Source organism: Carcharhinus amblyrhynchos, chromosome 23 (assembly GCF_965287045.1).
Source record: "Carcharhinus amblyrhynchos chromosome 23, sCarAmb.v2.hapA, whole genome shotgun sequence".
NCBI lineage: Eukaryota > Metazoa > Chordata > Chondrichthyes > Carcharhiniformes > Carcharhinidae > Carcharhinus > Carcharhinus amblyrhynchos.
The window spans coordinates 22,168,668-22,191,972 of NC_137346.1; the positions used below are offsets into that span (position 1 = coordinate 22,168,668).

Below are 23,305 nucleotides of genomic sequence, written 5' to 3' on the forward strand. Positions count from 1 at the left end.
AGGGGAGGGGAGGAGAGGGGGGTAGGGAGGGGAGGAGAGGGGGGTAAGGAGGGGAGTGAGGAGGGGGTAAGGAGGGGAGTGAGGAGGGGGTAGGGAGGGGAGTGAGGAGGGGGTAGGGAGGGGAGTGAGGAGGGGGTAGGGAGGGGAGTGAGGAGGGGGTAGGGAGGGGAGTGAGGAGGGGGTAGGGAGGGGAGTGAGGAGGGGGTAGGGAGGGGAGTGAGGAGGGGGTAGGGAGGGGAGTGAGGAGGGGGTAGGGAGGGGAGTGAGGAGGGGGTAGGGAGGGGAGTGAGGAAGGGGTAGGGAGGGGAGTGAGGAAGGGGTAGGGAGGGGAGTGAGGAGGGGGTAGGGAGGGGAGTGAGGAGGGGGTAGGGAGGGGAGTGAGGAGGGGGAGGGGAGGAGGGGGTAGGGAGGGGAGGAGGGGGTAGGGAGGGGGGAGGGGGATGAGGAGGGGGTAGGGAGGGGGATGAGGAGGGGGTAGGGAGGGGGGAGGGGGATGAGGAGGGGGTAGGGAGGGGGATGAGGAGGGGGTAGGGAGGGGGGAGGGGGATGAGGAGGGGGTAGGGAGGGGGATGAGGAGGGGGTAGGGAGGGGGGAGGGGGATGAGGAGGGGGTAGGGAGGGGGATGAGGAGGGGGTAGGGAGGGGGGGAGGGGGATGAGGAGGGGGTAGGGAGGGGGGAGGGGGATGAGGAGGGGGTAGGGAGGGGGGGAGGGGGATGAGGAGGGGGTAGGGAGGGGGGGGAGGGGGATGAGGAGGGGGTAGGGAGGGGGGGAGGGGGATGAGGAGGGGGTAGGGAGGGGGGGAGGGGGATGAGGAGGGGGTAGGGAGGGGGGGAGGGGGATGAGGAGGGGGTAGGGAGGGGGGAGGGGGATGAGGAGGGGGTAGGGAGGGGAGGAGGGGGATGAGGAGGGGGGTAGGGAGGGGAGGAGGGGGATGAGGAGGGGGTAGGGAGGGGAGGAGGGGGTAGGGAGGGGAGGAGGGGGATGAGGAGGGGGTAGGGAGGGGAGGAGGGGGATGAGGAGGGGGTAGGGAGGGGAGGAGGGGGTAGGGAGGGGAGGAGGGGGATGAGGAGGGGGTAGGGAGGGGAGGAGGGGGGTAGGGAGGGGAGGAGGGGGGTAGGGAGGGGAGGAGGGGGGTAGGGAGGGGAGGAGGGGGGTAGGGAGGGGAGGAGGGGGATGAGGAGGGGGGTAGGGAGGGGAGGAGGAGGGGGATGAGGAGGGGGGTAGGGAGGGGAGGAGGGGGGTAGGGAGGGGAGGAGGGGGATGAGGAGGGGGGTAGGGAGGGGAGGAGGGGGATGAGGAGGGGGGTACGGAGGGGAGGAGGGGGTAGGGAGGGGAGGAGGGGGGGGTAGGGAGGGGGGGGTAGGGAGGGGGGAGGGGGTAGGGAGGAGGTAGGGAGGAGGGAGGGGAGGAGGGGGTAGGGAGGGGAGGAGGGGGGGGTAGGGAGGGGGGAGGGGGTAGGGAGGAGGGAGTAGGGAGGGGGGAGGAGGGGGGAGGGGGTAGGGAGGAGGGAGGAGGGGGGGGAGGGGAGGAGGGGGGTAGGGAGGGGAGGAGGGGGGTAGGGAGGGGAGGAGGGGGGTGGGGAGGGGAGGAGGGAGGTGGCAGGGGAGGAGGGGAGGAGGGAGGTGGCGGGGAGGAGGGGGAGGAGGGAGGTGGGGGGGGAGGAGGGGGGTGGGGGGGGGAGGGAGGTGGTGGGGAGGAGGGGGGTGGGGGGGAGGAGGGAGGTGGGGGGGGGGAGGAGGGGGGGTGGGGGGGGAGGGGGGTGGGGGGGGTGGGGGGGGAGTGGGGAGGAGGGAGGGGGGAGGAGGGGTGGGGGGGGGGTGGGGGGGGGCAGCGGGGCGGTGGGGGAGTGGGGCAGAGGGGAGGGTGGTTACGAGAGTGGGGTGGGGGGAGTGGGGCAGAGGGGAGGGTGGTTACGAGAGTGGGGTGGGGGGAGTGGGGCAGAGGGGAGGGGGCAAGGAGAGGAAAAAGATAGGGCCAAGGGGGAGTGTGGACAATTGGGGACAGAGGAGAATGTGAGGGGCAGGACAGAGGGGAGGGAAGTTGTAAACAAACTCAAATTACATTAGGACAAAGTGGAAGGGGAACAGCCCGAACAAAAACAAAAAGTACAGAGAAAACTTAAGACACATCAAATCAAAATGTGATTGTCAGGGTCTATAACGCACCTCAGCTCCTGCGGTGCCCAGCGGGTCTAGTTGGAGTGGGGAGAGAGGGAGCGAATAGGTGATGTCCCGTTCTCTCCTCCTCCCCTCACCACTAACAACCCCACCCCTTCAAATGGGGCTGGGTTGTGTGGGAAATGGGTGAGTTGCCCAGGGCTGTGAAGGTCACTAGCTCCAGAAATGTGCTGGAGGAAATATTAGTTCTTACAGTATCACTCATGCACTGCTTACAAATTTGGCAACTGATTAGCTGTGTCAGAGTTAATGCTCCTGATCCCTTGAATACATTAAAAGTGCAAGAAAACAGATACATTATAAATTGGTAACTACTGCAACTGAAGCTAAAATCTATAAGAAGGTTCTAAAGCTCGTGAAAAAATTCATAGCAGGTGTGATTTTAAAAAAAGCTGTTATTCTAAGTATAATATGCTCACAGAAGCCCAAAACACTGTTGCTTAAAACAATCAGTATGAATTCTGACCTTGCAGTCTGTACTCAGTACCTATTGAAGATTGACTGAGATTCGAACCTGGGATACCTGAGCATTCCTCTAGGTTTGTGGCTTACTAGTTCAGTGAACTATACCACTGGGCCACAGGAGGAAGCCAAGCACAACAGAGCATGCGTCAGCTTCTAAATAAATGGTCAGCACAAAAGCTGGGAACCCAACTTGGCTCAACTGCTTCGTAGAATCCCTGCAGTGCGAAAGGAGGCTATTTGGCCCATCAAGTTGGTACTGATCACAATCCCACCCAGCCCCTATTCCCATAAAACCTATTTGGTTTTCTAGGTATCTAATTTTATGCCGCTTGTCAAGTTATCGCACCTTTTGTTCTCAACGGTGCAATGTATTTTGGGCAATGTGCATTTTGGACATTTTAGTATTTCTAATGCCTTCAAGAATTCTTCAATTGGTACGTTTGTGTGATACTCTTTTTGCTCATTTTGACTGTAGATTTAAAATGTTATTTCTGTCTTCAAGGTCAACCCCCTCCCCCCCCGCATCCCCAGAGCACATTATAAACTAATTCATTCATTGGCATTCTGTTCTAGGAAGTGGTCAGCAGTCTGTGACTGGAGTGACTGAAGCAGATGACAGCAATAGTTACTGGCGGATACGTGGAAAAAGTGATATTGTGTGCCAACGTGGAAATCCAGTAAAATGTGGTGAGACTATTCGATTGACCCATGTCAATACAGGTCGTAATTTACACAGTCATCACTTTACATCACCGTTATCAGGAAACCAGGTGAGTTGTCTGCATTGGTAATGAAGACATCTCTTCAGCACCTGCATCCTCTGTGTGAGCTTTTAAAAATTACAAGTCATCCTAAATTAATAAGCACTTTGCTGAAATTTTCAACTAGAAACAAAATTAGCTTTGGTAGTAACAACACTATCCATTGCTCCGTAGTCTACCTCTGTCAGGCTGTTTATTTTTATCCAGATTGGCTGAAAACCTTTTTATTCATTGACGGGATGTGGGGGTCAGTGGCCAGGTCAGCATTTGTTGCCCATCTTGAATTGCCCTTGAGAAGGTGGTGGTGAGCTACCATTTTAAACGCCACAGTCCCTGTGGCATGAGTACACCTGATGTGGAGTTGTGTAATCTGGTGTTGTGAGACTTCTTACTGTATGAGTATACCCACAGTGCTGTTAGGGAGGAGTTCCAGGATTTTGACCCAGCAACAGTGAAGGAATGGCAATATATTTTCAAGTCAGGATGGTGAGTAACTTGGAGGGGAAACATGATGCTGCTATATATCTGCTGTCTTTGTCCTTCTAGATGACAGTGGTTGTGGGTTTCAAAGGTGCTACCTAAGGATGGTGAGTTCCTTCAGTGCATCTTGTTGATGGTGCAGACCGCTGCTACAATGTGTCAGTGGTAGTGGGAGGGAATGTGGATGGAGTGTTAATCAACGGGCTGCTTTGTCCTGGTTGGTATTTCCGAGTGTTATCGGAGCTACGCTTCTCCAGTCAGAGTACGCCATCACACTCCTGACTTGTGCCTTGTAAATTGTGGACTGGCTTTGGAGTGTCAGGAGGTGAGTTACTTACCGCAGGATTCCCAGCTCCTGACGTATGCTATCAGCCACAATATTTAATTGGCTTGTCCAATTAAATTTCTGGCCAGTGGTAACTCCCGGGATGTTGATAGCGATGGATTCAGCAATGGCAGTGCCATTTAATGTCAAGGGATGATGATTGAATTTTCTCATTGGGGAGGTTATTGACCGGTGTTTGTGTGGTGTGAATGTTACTTGCCACATGTCAGCTCAAAACTAGATATTGTCCAGTTCTTGCTACATTTGCGGTAGGAACCTTAGGAACATGCAAAAATGGAACAACAATTTAGTACTTCTGGCTAAAAGTGGTTTCAGACACTTCAGCCTTGTCTTTTGCACTGATGTATTGGGTTGCCCCATCATTGAGAGTGAGGCTGTTCCTGGATCTTCCTCCGGTTATTTAACTGTTCTCCGTAAGTTACAATTGGATGTGGCTGGACTGCAGAATTTTTTGTTCTGTTTGTTGTGGCTTCAACATGTTGTCACCCAATTTTCAGGTGTGTCTGTGTTGCTCCTCACATGTCCTTCTGCTATCCTTATTGAACCAGGGACGGTCCCCTAGTACAAAGAAGTTTAATGCAACTGATTCCTGAGATGAAGTGGTTATCTTATGAAGGAAGGTTGGGCAGGTTGCACCTGTATCCATTGGAGTTAAGAACATGAGAGATGATCTTGTGGAAGAGCTGAGCAGACTTGACACAGTGGAGGCTGAGAAGATGTTTCCTCTTGGGGGAGTCAAGAATTAAAGGCACAGTTTAAAAGTAAGGTGGCTCCCATTTAAGGTGGAAAGGAGGAGAGATATTTTCTGAGTCATTAACGTGTGAAATTCTCTTAGCCAGAGAGTTGTAGAGGCAGGGTTGCTGAAAAGATAGATTCTTATTTGGAAGGGAATAATAAGGATATGGAGATGAACAGGAAGGTGGAGTTGAGGCCATAATCAGATCTGCCAAATGGTGGAACGGGCTCAAGGGGCTGAATGGCCTACTCCTGCACTTAATTTGTATGTTATATATATGTTTGTATGGAATACAGTTTGACTGCTGATGGCCAACAGTATCTGAGCAATAAATTAGATCCTGTTGAAGGCACGTCTGCAGCCCACCTTCCCATCTGTGTGTGACACTTCTGCTTTCTCTATCTCCTTCCTGATTTCCTCACCTCTGTTTTCTCTTTTCCCTCCTTGTTTAGATGCTATCTCAACTACCATCTCTGACTTACTGTCAAGTAGTGGAAAGTTTTAAAAAATATGTAAAGAGCAGTTCGGATGAGGGAATTATTAATCTATGTATGAATCTGAATATCCTAACATTCATTGTTTTGTTACTGTTGCTTTCTGAAAGATAAACATTCTTTAAAACTTTGCTTTGAAATGTGGGTGACCATAGCAAGGTGATCATTTATTGCCCAATCATAATAATAGAAGATGGTGGATCTTTTTCCTGATCACTGTCACCATTGCTCCCGTAAGTGTTTCAGGAATTCCAGGATATTGGCTGAACAGAGATGAAAAGGTGGTCATAAATATCCAAGTTAGGATGGTGTGTGACTTGGAGTTGATCATATTCCCATGTTGTCTTTTTCAGTGGTGAAGGTCACAGGGAGCATGGAGGTGTGAGTTGGTGCTGTACATCCTTTATATTTTGTATATGGCACTGACAGTTTGCCAGACAGACTGCTTTGTCCAGGATGGGGTCAAGCTTTTTGAATAGTGTCATGGCTGTACCAATCTGGGCAAGTGCTCAATATGTATCATTCTCCTGACTTAAACCTTACAAATGGTGCGGGAGGAGCGGGCGTGGTGTCGGATAATGAGCCATTCATTACTGACTACCTGGTCCTTGTCCTGTTCCTATAATCATGGTATTGACGTGGTTGACCCCAAGATGTTGATGAAAGAGAGATTTAGCGATGGCGGTGCTGGTAATGTTGATGGAGAGATTTGTTGGCTTTCTCTGTTTTGATGTATTTATGTAACATGAATATTACAAGTGTAAACCTGGATTGTTCCAGGCTCTGCAGCAGGCTGGATGAAGCTGCTTTGTTTTTGGAGAAGTTATGAATGAAACTGAACACTGAAATACAGTAAGCTACCCCACTCTTGGCTTTCTGACAGGGATGGTAATTCAAGAAGTTTAAGATGGTAACACTGAGGAAGCTTTTCTGAGGGCCTGTAGCAGTGATGACCAAGATTGTGGTGATGTGGCCCCAATAAACATAATACAGTTTTATGTCTGCTATGAATGTAGCTACTGGAGGCTTTTTCCTTTCAACGTCGATCAAGCACTGCCCCCCACGCCGAATTGACTTTGATTTTCTATGGCTTTTTAGTGTCATGTTAGTGCCGTGATGTTGAGAGAAGAAAACCTTAACCTTGGCACTCAGTTCTGTGTTCACGTTTATATCAAACTTGGAACCAAATGATTCCAGCAGAGTCTCAACTGTGCAACCTAATGGGTATTCATAAAGACACCAGCCAAGTCTGATGGTTAAAGGGGCTGACTCTGTATCAGGTTAAGGACTGTTGAGAGCAGCACAGAACAGGAGGTGTAGCTATGGAATAAACGCAGGAATTGCTTGGACAGTGGCTGTTGCTATGCCTTGAGTGACTGAACCCTGTCAGATTATGACCCTGTGACAAGAAGCATGACTCTCCCTGTTCATAACCAAAAAGATGGTGATTGTTTAGTGCCTGTCCTGTGAGTACTTGACTGGAAGCATGATTAGTACCAGCAGGATATCTATAAGGAGAAGAAACAAAGAGACATCGGCAGCAGTAACCCGGATTAACTACTACAGAAAAAGCAGCATGATCCTGACTCTGATTGGAACAAAACCCATCATCCAGGGTATCTGATGAGTTTGCCCCACATTAGGTAGTATCTCTAAGACAGAGTTGTGAGTTTGGATATTGAGGTTAGTTATTTTTGTGTGTAACAAAGTAAGTCAGAGGTCAGTTACTTTGTGTATAAAGATGTTTGATGCCTGGTGTAATTTTGAGGTAATTTGGTACAGTACAATAAAGGATATTTGTTCTACAATAATTCAGAGTTCGACTGTCTTTGTCCATTGTGACAGTTGACTTGAGTTTGAGGGCAACAACTGAGTATCAGGAGGCTCCTTAAATTACTTTCCTGATGTAAAAAAGTTCTTTGATCAGACGTGGGCATATCTGGCAAGCCCAGCATATGTAGTCCATCCCTAATTGTTCTTGAACTGAATGGTTTGCTAGGCTATTTTAGAGCGAAGTTAAGAGTCAGTCACATTGCTGTGGGTCTGGAGTCACATGTAGGCCAGACCAAGTATGGATAGCAGATTTTCTTCCCTAAAAAACATTAGTGAACTAGATGGGTTTTTACAACAATCAATAGTTTCATGGTCACCATCACCTGACACCAGTGTATATTTTGGCTTCCACAGATTTGTTCTGCGTAAGGTGAATATGTCTGCTTTCTGTGGGTATCAGTGCAGTATTTCATAACATTGCATGATCATAAAAATGTGCATGTGTAAATAGATTGGCATTTATATTCACAATACTGTAGTCTGGTTGCTTATTGAGAACATTGAGACTGAGTGAAGCTATTCTAAAGACACTGCTGATGCGTCGTATCTGAAGCACCGCGGAATGGAGTCAGTGCAGGCCTGACTTTTATTCTTCTAATACTGCTTTTGATGGGTCACAGCTACTTACTTAAAATTTATTTACAGTTAAAGTTGGAACTAATTTGATTCTCTTCTCGACAATATTTGTCTGAACAAATTTGAGACTTTCAAGAGGGGGCAGCCTTGAGCTGTAAATCACGTTTTTCACTTGGTTGATTCACATTTTGAAGTTTTATAAATTGAGATGATGAAAGTGCTTTTGTTTTGAGGGCAGTGGATTCTTGTTATAAATTGATATTTAGCATGTCTCAATGTTGACCTTGACTATTGTTTAATTTAATGTCCAATTCATTAAATACTAAAAACTGGTTGACAGGTGACTTGATCAAAATTTTCAAGGTATGAAGGGAAACTGGGTAAAGAGTGAGAAATTGTTCTTTTGGTTGAACAGTCTAGGACTAGGGGGCATAGTCTAAATTAGAGATAGTATAGTGAACTTAGGAAACCTTCCTACATGCACAAAGTAGTAAAAAGTTGGAACTCTACCACAAAGGGCAGTTAGACATAGCGGTTAGCACTGCTGCCTCACAGCGCCGGGGACCTGGGTTCACTTCCCAGCTTGAGTCATTGTCTGTGCGGAGTCTGCATGTTTTCCCTGTGTCTGTGTGAGTTTCCTCCAGGTGCTTTGGTTCCTCCCACAGTCCAAAAGGCTTGCTGGTCAGGTGCATTGGCTATGTTAAATTCTCCCTCGGCGTACCTGAACAGGTGTCGGAATGTGGTGACTAGGGGATTTTCACAGTAACTTAATTGCAGCGCTAACAGAAGCCTACTTGTGATGCTAAGAAATAAACTTAATTGCTAGAAAAATGATCATTTTTAAACTTGAGATGGATTCTTTTTAACTGAACGTATGACGGGATATGGGGCAAAAGTCAGTATGTAGGGGCAGGCATGATCTTGCTGATTGATGGAATAGGCTTGAGGAAGTAAACAGCCTACCTACTTTGTGTTTGTAACTTGCATTGATAGTGTATCTGGTTATTTTTGCCTTAGTGCTATTGCTATATTACAGTATCTTAATATTTTAAGCGCACAGTTTGTCAAACTCCAGATAACTGAGGATGTTGCATGTGACATTTGACTGAAGAAAGTTAAATGTTGCAACTGACGTTCCTGGCGCTGTACCCAGGGCGTTCTTAACTAATGGTATTTACTATGCTCTTGTTAAAAAGATAAGGGATTTGCTTTTCCATAGTGTAAAACTTTGTCACATTTGGGAGAATGTGCATTGATTTGAGTGTATTTTCCCCTCTCTGTATTGAAAAAAAGGAAGAGAATCTCAGGATTTTGGTTTGGTTTTGATTCTTTGTGGGGTCAGAATTCCAATCCTCTCAAAAAGGAGTATTTTTTTTGTTCCTGGTGAGCAGGAAGTGTGACTGTGACATCTGATCTCTTGTTGTTCTGCATAAGACAGATGTTACAGTAGTATAATTTAAATCACATTTTAGTTACATGGTTATTAATCGGAAATCTTGAGGTCCAGTGTGACTTGATGAATGTCTAGACGAATGAGATTAATTATAATTCCTGACTCAGCTTTCTTTTCCACACACACACACTCACTCTCTTTCTCATTTTGGAGCTTCTGATTTGCAACTGGCCTTGGCTTATTTTCCGAATGTTTGATTCCTGCCTCCAAGTGGTGTTGTGCCAGAATTAAACACTGCAGGCAATAGATTACCCGTCTACCGACTCCCACACTGTCTTAAATATCTTAGATTATGATTGGACTTGAACTGATAATCTTGAATGAATGGGAAGAGCATAGAATGCTTCCGACCTTTTACCACTTTTTTAATAGTGTGTACTGAAAATAAAATTTCACTTTTTAAAAAGTAAATGTTCTCATGTTCTCATGTTCAGGGCCAATTTTGAAACACAAGATATCTTGGAATTTGTCAATAAGGCCTGTGAATTTTCCACCATTCTGTTTTATTTCATAAAGTTGAAGCAGCACCCCCCTGCTAAAAATCTTCAACCTTGATATCATTTACAAGCTTCACAGGTTTATTCACAGTGCAATCCATGACATAGTTATCTGGTTCATCTTAAATTCATTTTATCTTGATGTAATCTTTTCTGAGCTATATCCGTGTGTTTGCCAGGCTGGGAGATGAGTACTTCTCCTGTGAGTTAAGCACTCTTGACCTCTCCCACAAGATACAATAAGTCTACATTGTGTTAGCCCTTATATTGTCACAACATAAAAAGTTTGGTCATCAGAGTCAGGCTGATTTTTAATTTGTAGTGAACTTTGCATTTGGCAAAATATGTGGGCATAGATTTTGCAATCAGCAGTGAAGCAATGGTGCATGCTGCTGAACTTGAACAGCTCATAAGGTCTAGTGATACCTATAATATTATGATGTTAGCTTGAATCTAGCAACACGTCCAGAAACAACAATGTAATCAAAAAGGTGGTGACCATTGTATTTTCTTAAACCAAGAAGAACAAAAGCACTGATTGTCATATATTCTTGAGTAATAGCCGATTGCGTGTAAAAATTGACCCCTGACCTTTGACCAAAAAATCCTAACTCTACTAACCGCCTGCTCGTGGCCCCTCCCACAGCTCAAGAGAGGGGTGGTGAGTTGGAGAGTCAGGTGGGAATAGGAAGGCCTCTTAAAGCGTGGGAGAGGCCGCTCAAAAATGGCGCCGATCAAGCTCTGACTGCCAATGAATTCAATCCTCACAAAAAGATTGTGTGCATATAAGTCAATCCCTTATTGTTTACCTACAGATTTGGCCTCTTAATTTAATTACACTTTAGAGATTGAAGTGCATGATTGTTAAAATATCAGGAGCAACATTTTAAATATAATAAAAACAGATGGAATTTTTATTATAATTGAGAATTGCACAAATATTAAAATTAGTAATTTAGTACCAGTGGGGCTATTAAACGGTAATTATGAACTTAGTACTCTTCAAAAAAATCCAGTTGCAAATCATTTCACAAAGTTGAGCTTTTTCAAAGGTTTTTACAGCAAGATTATATAGTGTAAAAGGGTGAAATCTCGTCATTGATTGTAGACTGGTGGGCCATCAGCAACACACCCCTGGGGGAAACAGAATGGTGAACAGCAATATCTGCTTTCTCACATTCGCACGTAACTACCCACATGTGGATTCCAGAAGTTGCTGTCAGTTCTCAGGGGAGTAATGATGGGGAATACTGACAGCTTTGCCATTATTGTTCCTGCAAAATCCTGGCCAGAGTTCTGTGGGACGAGATGTCTTTTATTTAATTCTAAGGTACCCTAACATTTTTTTCATCCCAGCTGAGAACTGTGACATGACATGCTGGACATGGGTTTGATTATTACTTCACTAAACATGTTCATAACCCAAATTAGATTGTGAACTGAATGTCTGGTTAGTTCTTTGTGGTACTTTATTTATTAAAAGGGTTTCTTGCTACATTTTTACGCTGATTAGAAAGTTGTTTTAAAGTTTCACTTATTTTTGGAAAACTCTTGGGTTAAATTATATCAGTCTGTTATCTGTTGCTAAACAATCTATGCTGAACTAAATGACATCTTATTCATTTGTAAAGTTCTTGTTTCTGTTTCGAAGGCTTGTGGGCATAAACTCCACGTCAAGGCCTAAACACATTGCAGACTGACACTTCAATGTGATACTGAAAGAGGGAGTGCTATGGCTTTGTCATTCAGATAAAATGCTAAACATTTTGAAGAAGATTAGGGAGTTCTCCTCGTGCCCTGGCCAACATTCACCCCTCGATCAACATCACCAAGATAGATTTTTGGATATAAATTTCAGTATTGATATAGGACTGAACTGTACATGAATTGGCTGTCACATTTTCTATAAGACAGCAGTTCCATTTCAAAAGTAATTCATTGACTGCAAAACATCTTAACATGCCTGGAGAACCAAAATGCTCTATATAAAGTCAATTTTCCTTTCCTTTGCTTTGTTCCACAATTGAGGCAAATAGCGAAGCGCTGTTTAATTAAATATTTCGACTTAATTTCTTTAAACTATTTTCTAGTTCTAAACTGAGAACACAGAGATTGAATTCAATCTGGAAATGTTTAGCAACATAAGCATCATTAACGAACAAAGCATTTAATGTATTTTTACTCCAAACCAGTATCTTGACCTTGAAGGATTCATTAAAATGATGTAAGCTTTGCGGTGCTAAGCTTTTTTACCTTCATTTTGCTTAACATTTTAAAACATTTCTACAGAACCCTTGAGGAAAGATTTCATCTAATGCTTTGGAAGCAGTGATGAATTACCTTGAATTTACATTAACATGAACTTAATTATTTTTGGATTAGTTTAGCCCCAATCCTCACTGGTGAGGTTTCACACTTGTCGTAATCAGCTCCCAAAGCTCTAAATTGTGAAGATCCCATGCCTAGAGGATATCTGGGTCTGCAGCTGATCTGAACTTTCGTAGATGCTAAAAAGAAATGCATCATTCTATGAGGTACAAACATTTTCATCTTCTAATCGTGCACATATTGAATCTTATTGATCACATAGAATTGATCAGCACAAGGCTTTTTGAGTAGGGTTGAAATTTGTCAGTTTATCAAAGCACAACAATAATTTGTGAAACGTTCACGTGATTGTCTCTGTGTACTGATTGACGATAAGCAAGTCTATTGCAAGCCTGTAGCTATTTCTGTTGTCAGAACAATGATCTCAAAAAAATCCATGGGCCAACTAATGTAACAGTTTCTAAAGCACAGAAGAAAATAAGTTGATGGCAGTTCCTGTTTACAGCTTCAAAATTTTGATTGCATTCTCTTGTAATTTACTGATCTCAGCTGGAAAAATATGCTGACCCTTGTAAAATTTTCTGCTCTCTCTCTCTCTCTGAATGTGGGGTTACAACAATCTTCTATCTATTTAATGGAGAATTTGATCTCAGATGGAAATAGAAATGAAATCCAGTTTCAATTTTGATCAGCTTTACTCTTCTTTAGAGTTGAGTTTGATTTTAGCAAAGTCAAATTCTCGAAGTTATTTAAATACCTAAAAGGCAAGTAAAAAGCAATTTGAATCTATTTCCATTTATAATTTTCCAGTTCTACTCATTTAAACATAAAATGCCTCTGTTACTAACATAAATCTTAATTAAAAAATATATGGCTCATTTCACAAGTCTGTAACTATCAGGGAGCTTGTCCACTGGCTATGCATATCTGGGGTTCAGGTATGTGCTCACAATTTTTCAATGCATCAGGTCAAGATTTCCTTGCCTGGTACTTGTAATTATAACAGCAGCTCCAGAAAATCAAATTCAGCTCCAAAGAAAAGTAAGCCTCCAGAGACAGAACAGATCTAAGTTTATTACCTTTAGGTCCTGACAGAACTTTGATACTTTGTCTAAGACACTATTATTCTCACAAAACTCATGTCCAAATTCCATGGCCTGGGCCTCGGCACCTCCTTCTGCAGCTGGATCCTGAACTTCTTAATTCACAGACCACGATGAGTAAGAATAGGCAACAACACCACCTCCACGAACATCCTCAACACCGATGCCCCACAAAGCTGTGTTTTCAGCCCCCTACAATACTCCTTAAGTATCTATGATTGCTCGGCCAAATTCCCCTCCAATTCGATTTTCAGGTTTGCTGATGACATCACCATAGTGGATCGGATCTCAAACAATGATGAGACAGAGTACAGGAAAGAGATAGAGAATCTGGTGAACTGGTACAGCAACAATAATCTCCCTCAATGTCAGCAAAACGAAGGAGATTGTCATCGACTTCAGAAAGTGTAAAGAAGAGCATGCCCCTGTCTATATCAATGGAGACAAAGTAGAAAGGTCGAGAGCTTCAAGGGTTTAGGTGTCCAGATCACCAACAACCTGTCCTGGTCCTCCTATGCCAACTCTATAGTTAAGAAAGCTCACTAATGCCTCTACTTTCTAAGAAGACTGAGGAAATTTGGCAGATCAGCTATGACTCTCACCAACTTTTACAGATGCACCATAGAAAGCATTCTTTCTGGTTGTATCATAGCTTGGTATGGCTCCTGCTCTGCCCACGACTGCAAGGATCTACAAACAGTCATGAATGTAGCCCAATCTATCATACAAACCAGCCTCCCGTCCATTGACTCTGTCTACACTTCCCGCTGCATCAGCAAAGCAGCCAATATAATTAAGGACCCCATGCATCCTAGACATTCTCTCTTCCACCTTCTTCCTTTGGGAAAAAAAACAAAAGTCTGAGGTGTCATGTACCAACTGACTGAAGAACAGCTTCTTCCCTGCTGCTGCCAGACCTTTGAATGGACTTACCTTGCATTATGTTGATCTTTCTCTGGACCCTAGCTATGACTGTAACACTACATTGTACACTCTTTCCTTCCCTATGAACGGTATGTTTTGTCTGTATAGCACGCAAGAAACAATACTTTTCACTATGGTAATACATGTGATAACGAATCAAATCAAGTAGTAGATGTTCATGTTTGCTGACATAGTTACCGTCTCGATGCAATTATATCATGGTAAGACCTACGGTAAAGCTTAATAGTGCTTTCGCCTTCAAATGCATATGCTTTCCAGAAGTTCTCGAATAGTGATCGAGAGTGTCAGTCAGCACCCAAACCCCAGTTTCCCTTTCTCATTCTAAGCCAGTGGTGTTGTACTTTGAGCTGTAACTGTTTTGCTGGCTGAGATTCAGTGACTTCAACACAACCCTGAGATCTTTGGTACGAACGAGTTAACACTGGATCAGGTACTGTTCCTTGATACTTATTACATTGATATTTCAAACCTTGGTGGATGCTGATTTATTGGCCAAATTTTCTTCAAAAATTCCAAGTGAAATTAAGATGAAACTACAGCAATATTTGCATACAAAAGTGTAAAAACTCAATTCAAGAAGGATGGTTTACCATTTTAGATCCTTCCTGATCTTTAGACCCCAGTTTTAACATCCTGTTTAGGTGGCACTGCTTTTGAAGATAATTCCCTCAGCTATCTCTCACCATCTCTGCTGGAGTCTTTCTGCTACAGAAGATTTGTTTGAAATTTGGCAATCATTTTAAAACTATTGCACAACCATTAAAACCAAAAGTGGAAGTAGTTGGATCAATGCAATAATGCTCTGTGCAAGCCAAAAAAGTGTTGTTCAAATCTGAAGTCATAAGAACATAAATAGGAGCAGGAGTAGGCCATCTAGCCCTTCGAGCCTGCCCTGCCATTCAATAAGATCATGGCTGATCTGTCGTAGCTCAGTTCCACTTTCCCGCCCTCTCCCCATAACCCTTAATCCCCTTACCTATCAAAAACCTATCAACCCGCGTCTTAAATATATTTAGCGAGGCAGCCTCCACCACTTCAACAGGCAGAGAATTCCAGAGATTCACCACCCTTTGAGTGAAGAAGTTCCTCCTCAACTCCGTTCTAAACTGCTCCCCCCCTTATCTTGAGGCTGTGCCCTCTAGTCCTACTGCCCTTTCCGGGCGGGAAGAGCCCCTCCACCTCTATCCTATCCATCCCATTCATCATCTTATATGTCTCAATGAGATCTCCCCTCATTCTTCTAAACTCTAACGAGTACAGGCCTAGTTTATTCAGCCTCTCATAATTCAACCCCCTCAACTCCGGTATCAGCCTAGTAAACCTCCTCTGCGCTCCCTCCAAGGCCAAAGTATCCTTGTGTAAGTGCGGCGACCAAAACAGCGCACAGTACTCCAGCTGCGGCCTCACCAGTGCCCTGTACAGTTGCAGCAAGACCTCCTACTTTTATATTCAATCCCCCTCGCTATAAAGGCCAGCATCCCATTTGCCTTCCTGACCACCTGCTGCACCTGCAGGCTGGGTTTTTGCGACTCATGCACAAGGACCCCGAGGTCCCTCTGCACCGTTGCATGCTGCAATTTTTCGCCATGTAAGTAATAGTCCTTCCTACCATTATTCCTACCAAAGTGGACAACTTCACACTTGCTAACATTAAATTCCATTTGCCAGTTCCTGGCCCATTCGCCCAGCCTATCTAGATCCTTCTGCAGACTTTCCACACCCTCCGCACAATTTGCCGTTCCACCAATCTTGGTGTCATCAGCAAATTTCGACACCATACACTCGGTTCCCTCCTCCAGATCATCTATATAAATGGTGAATAGCTGAGGCCCCAGCACCGATCCCTGGGGCATTCCACTAGTCACCAACCACCAATCCGAATAGCACCCATTGACCCCCACTCTCTGCCTCCTATTTGACAGCCAATGCCATATCCACACTAACACCCTACTCCCAACTCCATGTCCCCTGACCTTCTGTAATAACCTCTTGTGCGGCACCTTATCAAACGCCTTCTGAAAATCAAGAAACACCACATCTACCAGCTCTCCTCTATCCACTGCCCTAGACACATCCTCAGAACTCCAATAAATTCGTTAGACACAACTTCCCCTTAACGAAACCGTGCTGCGTCTGCTCTATCAAACAATTCTCCTCAAGATGCCTCGCTATTTTCTCCTTGATCACGGATTCTAACATTTTACCTACAACAGAAGTTAAACTAACCGGCCTATAATTCCCTGCCTTTTGCCTGCCACCCTTCTTAAACAACGGCGTAACATTAGCCGTTTTCCAATCTTCCGGCACTTCCCCGGAATCCAGTGACGTTTGGAAAATAATCATCAAGGCATCCACTATCACCTCCGCCATTTCTTTTAGAACCCTTGGGTGCATTCCATCTGGTCCTGGGGACTTGTCCACAATCAGTCCCTCCAGTCTGTCGAGCACTGCCTCTAGTAACAATAATGTCATTCAGGCCCTCCAGTCCTACCATCTTTCCATCGCTAACACCCGGCAAACTATTCACGTCCTCCTTCGTGAAGACCGAAACAAAAAAGTTATTCAAGGCCTCAGCCATTTCCCCATCCCCTACCACTAAGTCCCCCCTCTCATCCTCTAAGGGTCCAACGTTCACCCTAGTCAGCCTCTTCCTTTTTATATATTCATAAAAACTCTTACTATCCTTTTTTATATTTAACACTAGCCCAGCTTCATAGTTTATCCTACCCTTCTTTATCAACTTACACATGATCTGTGCAAGTCCTTACGCATTTCAACCCTACCCTTTCCCAATGCATCTCCTTATGATTTTGGAAAGGTGGTATCCCATATCATGTCATCAGGTGAAGAAAGGCCATTGCTTTTGCACCTTGAGCATTGAACAAAGCTGAGAGCAGCTATGCAAAATCGAAATGGAAACCTTGGTGATTATCTTTTCAGTAAAGAGATTCCACTAATTCTTGTACAAAAGAATTTTTTTTTCAAAACACTTTTGACTGACCATTGCCCAATAACAACAATTTTTGTATCACATGCAGGAGCTCCATATAACATATTGATTAGTGTTACTTGATTTTTGTTCGTGTTACATTGTTAGAAATTAGGGATGTTCAATTTAAAGGGGGAGGAAATGTTATGTATTTACATTGATTCTTAGTAGTTACAGTAAGCACTGTATATTAATATATGCATGTTGTCACCAGAATGATGTCACAGATCACTAGTGTGGGCAACTGTAGTGAACATACTTTATAGTAAAGCCCCATTAGTTTTTAACCTTCCATGCTTCTTAGTGCCAATCTCACACTAGACAGGAGTGAGAATGAAAAAGGAGTCCCAGAAATGGAAAAGTAGGTGTTGGAAATCAAAAAGGAGTCTTCCAAAATTTCAAGAAACGTCAAAAATAATTCAAGCCTTCTTACTTAGTGCTTAGCCTAGCTCAAAATTCTTAACTCTTTTCAGCCTTTAGCAAGTTACATGTTTAATAAATGCAATTATCTCAAGCATATAATGCAATTAATTAGAAGCACAGATCATAAATCAAAAGTACACAATTGATTAAACCTTACAGCAATTCAGGTAAGAAGTAGATGTCTGTTTTAATGTCTTGAGTTGTGCTACTCAGTTGTTAGCTTTGAAAGAGCAGCATTTTGCAGTCTGCCACTCGTCATTGACTCACATTGAACATTAGGAACAAGTGGAGTGCTCTATTTGTGTGGTTGAAGAAAGCTAAACTAACCACAGAAGTTCAGTATTTCAATTTTATTCAAAGGATCCTTTTAACAATGTGATACGTTAATGCCTGCCAATCAATCCCATTGGTACTGAAAATTAACTATTACAAGTGGGGAACCTCACTCCTTCAGATTTTGATTGTTTGATTTTTTTTAAATCCAAAGATGTGACACTCCAGTGCAGTACTGGGGGAGCATTGCTCTGTCAGAGGTGCTGTCTTTCAAATGAGTCATGAAAGCGGGTCATTGCCTGTTCTGGTGCTTTAAAAGATCCCTGGCACTATTTTAAAGGGAAGCTAGGGAACTATCCTTTTTGTCCTGACCATTTATCCTTCAATCAACATTACAAACATTTTAGCAACAGTGACTTATTTTTCTTTTTTTATGGAATGGGGGCATCTCCTTCAGAATTGCTGATATTAGTGACTGGGAAGGGTAGTACATCAGGCATATAGTCAGTAACAAATTGAGTATAGGTGTGCCTGATGACCTTTATTGGTTCTTTTTTGAAGTTTGTTTGTATGCGTGCATGATTAATTGGGTGCGAACATCTCCAGGTGATGAATTTACTGAAGTAAATCTTCAGCTTTGGGCCAAAGATGCTGTATGGTAAACGACATAATTTGTTTGTATCATCTGATTAGGACCCTTTTGTGTCCGAAACTAATCTCAGCCTTTAGAGTTTAGAATGCTAACTAAATACTTGGGTATAAATGCCATTAAACTGATGTCCATATTCTATACATGAACATAAAACCAGGACCTGCTTTCCTGAGGCCAGCACTAGCTCTGCTAATAATTTTGTTTACTATGCACTGAAATAAGAATTGCAATGATACACTTCAGTGGCATCCTGGTGAAGTTACTGTAAGATGGCTCTGGTTTTTTTGAGCAGACCGATTGCTGTTGGTTCTGATTACACTCATCTATTAAGTTATAAATGTTTTATTGGTGGAATTGAATTAATAGCTTAATGCTTTATTTAAATGTCCAGTTCACATGAATTGTGATTAAACAAAGCACTACAAGGACACTTTTTGCTTGTAGCAAAATTAACCCATAGCAAAGAAAATTATACAGTGAGTAAGTCAAACACTAACTCCAATTTAATAAGGTGGAAAAACTATTGAGTTCTAACATTTGCTGCGGGATAATCATAACTTTAATACAAGGCAATTGCCTAGGCGAACAATTCATTATAATGCCAAACTATAGAAGCGTAACAAATAAATTATTCCCAGAACAATAGCCATTTTTTCCATTTTCTGCACAATTATAAATCATTGTACAATCTCAAACAGGGATTACCCTGAAATGTTAAAAGATAGATTGTTGCTCTCCAATGACATTGATAACCTTCGTGGTTAGCAATGCTGCCTCACAGCACCCGGGTTTGATTCCGACCTTGGGTGACTGTCTGTGTGGAGTTTGCACATTCTGCATGGGTTTCCTCTGGGTGTTCAGGTTTCTTCCCACAGTCCAAAGATGCATGTGGGGCTATGGGGATAGAGTGGGGAAAAGGGTCTGGATAATGTAATAAGAGAGTCAGTGCAGACTCGATGGGCTGAATGGGATTCTATGATTCCATGAATTATCAAGGGGACATCCGAACGTGGATTCTTCTGTGCCACTCAAGGATGTGCTGCAACATAAAAGAGCCTCTTTGTCCAGAATGGTGTTGAGCTTCCTGAATGTTGTTGAAGCTGCACTCATCCAGGCAAGTGGAGAGTATTCCACTCCTGACTTGTGCCTCATGGATTGTGGACAGGCTTTAGGGAGTCAAGAGGTAAATAAACACATGATGGACATATCACAGTAATGACCAAGGAATACATTGCTACTAACCAGGTAATTTGTGGACATTTTCAGAGCAATTTGTTAAAATAGGACTCCCCACTGAAATACTACACGCTCAGACAGAGGCACTTTTGCAAATAAGTTAAAGGAAAAATGTATCGTGGATCCAGTTAGAAATCAATTTAACCTTCAGTGCAGGCCACAAATTCCCAGCGGTTTTCCTGATATCCCATTAAGCCTTATCGTGCTTCTTCAGCTCCAATACTAAAATGTTTCTTTGAATCAGAGGAATTGGTTTAAGTCACACCTATCTCAATTCAGGATATGCTTCCAATATGTTTTATAGCCGTGATGAAGAATTTTGAAGTATTGGAATGATCTTTCTCCAACTGGGAGTATTCAAAGCCTTAATAGTAATTGCTAAAACTGTATTTCAGTTCTATCTATGAATTCTAGTTAATTCGGTCCTCCGCATTTGGAAATAATGCCTTATATTTTCCAGTCTACTCACTCCTTTTTCTGGCAGATCTGTGTGGCTGATCACCATGGGCGGCATAGTGGTTGGCACTGCTGCCTCACAGCGTCAGGGATTCGGGTTCAATTCCGACCTTGGGTGACTGTGGAGTTTGCACATTCTCCCCATGTCTCTGTGGGTTTCCTCTGGGTTCTCTGGTTTCCTCCCACTGTCCAAAGATATGCAGATTAGATGGCCATGCTAAATTTTCAAGGGAACAGTTACGGTAAATGCAGGGGGTTAGGGTCTGGGTGGGATTATGGTCAGTACAGACTTGATGGGCTGAATGGTCTCCTTCGGCACTGTAGGATTCTATGATCCTATGAGATCTGTAAATACTGAAGTTTTGAAGAAGTTGGAAATTTTGAGTTTTCTAAGCTAGCTGGTTATTATCTGAGCCTGTCTAAAATCCCTTGATAGGTTTTGATATCATACTGGGGTTTGTTAAATTGCAAATATCGGCTCGGTCGCTGGCAATAACATTATGATGATGCTTATTTTTTCCACATTTCTCTAGGTTGGAATAAAAGAGTTCATATTGCCATGTACCTTTTTGATAACTCCCACTGCTGCCCACGCACACAATCCCATTATGTTTTGAATCTAAGACTTTGCACCACTAATACTGACTATTCCAACTGGTTTAATTTTCTTATGGAACCTGGTGTTATTTCTTTTTACCTTGTTATTTGCAATTAATCATGCTAGCAGCCCCAGATCTTTATTAACCTATCTGCTTTGAGCACAAAAAGAAAGGATTATGTAAGAAATGGAAGGTGTTATTCAGACTACTGTAAATTATAGCTTTTATATTTGTATTTTGAGTTTATATTTGGTTATAGGTAGTTTTATTAATATAATGTCATGTTTTCTTTGAAAAAGGAGGTGAGTGCATTTGGCGAAGATGGAGAAGGAGATAGCCTAGATAATTGGACTGTCGTGTGTGGTGGAACATACTGGGAACGAAAAAGTCCCGTAAAGTTCAAACATACCGCTACAGAAGTCCTCCTATCTGTTACAGGAGAACAGTTTGGGCGACCAATAAGTGGCCAACTTGAAGTTCATGGCATGCAATATTCAAACCAGTACAACTCTTGGAAAGCGATGGAAGGAATCTTCATGAAACCTATGGACGTGTCAAGGGCTGGAGCAGATGCACATATTGAACTATAAGCAAAACAAAAATTGTCACTACTGTTGTGTGGTTTAGTTTGCAATTGGACCCTGAACAAAATCTCAATCCATTTTTAACAATGGAAAATCCTTTTCAGTATTATGACATAAAAGTGCAACATCTTGCAACCGAATGGTATGTTTTTGAAAAATTTTGATGTTTCTGTGGAGAAATGCTAGATGTTTTGTGTGAGACCTTCCTCCCCAACATCTGGTGGGTGCAGGCACAGTTTATAATAGTTCAGTTGATTGGAACTGTATTTGCCCTTCCAATGAAAGAACAAAATTGGAGATGCATTAAATCTAAATTACATTGACTGGAACATTTTTCTTTCAGATAACCCAAGTAAGCATTCAAAATTAGAAATCAGTCCATGAGAATGATATAAGCTGTAATACTTGGACCACTAAAAACAGCACCAATTTTTTTTTAATATTAATTATATTGGAATTGCCATGTACTTTGAGCCCTGATTTAATACAAAGTAAATTTGGATTCTTCAGTAAAAGGCAAGTGGAGTCACTAATTGAAGTATGGAATTTATTGAACGAAAAGTTGGCAACAGAAAAGGCTAGTAATGAACTTTATACCTTGGAGATCATGGATTTGCTTTTCTTGGCTAGCTGACATTTCAATTCAATTTGCCTAAATAGAGTGGGATATAAAGGAAAGGTGCTTCATTTCACATTTGAAATGGGAAAACTGATGGGCCAAACCCTCACTAAATGAAAAGTCATTTCTTTTAAGACAATTACCAAATTCAGCTTCCCTTGGAAGATGTATGATGGCAATTAACCTGCAAAAGGAGAAAAATTGTGTCCAGGGAAGGAAAATGGCAGTCTTAAAACAAAACAAAACATTTAGTTTTGTGATTGATAGACCAAGCTTAATAGTTTTTCTGAGTGCCAAGCTAGGAACCAAAGACAACCACCTGAATGGACATTTTTCCTTTGGCAACTTTTCCCTAACCCACCTGCATCTTGAAAAGCACACTATTCAGTAAACTGTTTACAACATTCTTTGTTTCATTCTTCAACAATCCTGACACTTTTAAAATCCTCTTTAAAAGAAAACAATTTCTGATGTGAACTCTTGACTCCTGGAATTTGTCTAGAAATAAACCCATAATTTCTTTAACCCAACTGTGCATCTTTGCTATTCTGCATACGTGTTCTTAATGCGTGATCTAATAAAATTGATAAATTCATATTGAAATATGTTGGGACCAGAAAAGGCGGGAAATTACTGTAATATTGTAACTATGGTGCAGCAGAATTTTGATGGAAGATATATGGATGAAATAATTCATAATTCACTTATCCTTATGATATTACAAGATGATCAACCAATCCAGAAGAACAATCAATTTAAAATGTGGATACAGATGTACATTGAATTTTAATTGTACTAGTCACTGAACTATAAAAAGATTGTCCAAATGTTACAGTATATTTACTGCAAAATAAATTGCCATGTGTTATGAATTGATCCAATTTTCATTATTTTACTGTTCTGTTAAATTTTGTTGAGGATGAAGTACTTTGATGTTGGTGTAGAGTTTCGATATTGCCATGGAGTTTTGACATTGCCTTTTTTTGCGGGACAGCTGCTTTTGGACTTCGTCCCCTTCAGGTGATCAGACGGAGAATTTGAGAGTTTAAAATTTGCCTTGATTACAAGCTGCGGCAAGGGTTCCAGTATGCCACCTGGTGGTACAGCCCTGAGCCCTGAATACAGCGTCACACAGATGTCAGATTTAATTACAAGTAATTAGCATTAGAGATGTACATTTTCATATAAATTATCTATATCCATTCACAACTATTGCTTGGGTTTACATCATGTATAAGGTATGAATACAACTAACCAATCGTAATCTGTGCACGTCTAC

The 23,305-nt window shown here is 42.7% G+C and overlaps 1 protein-coding gene across 1 annotated transcript in view; it reads left to right on the top strand.

The window, feature by feature from the left end:
- Positions 1-22,902, top strand: part of LOC145357458 (stromal cell-derived factor 2-like) — a 23,557-nt gene extending 655 nt beyond the window's left edge. The window contains exons 2-3 of the mRNA XM_080210811.1: positions 3,217-3,413; positions 21,123-22,902. Of these exons, the coding sequence (XP_080066937.1) occupies positions 3,217-3,413; positions 21,123-21,413 (488 nt within the window). The 3' untranslated portion in view covers positions 21,414-22,902. The remainder of the gene's footprint in view (positions 1-3,216; positions 3,414-21,122) is intronic.
- Positions 22,903-23,305: the final 403 nt, after the last annotated feature.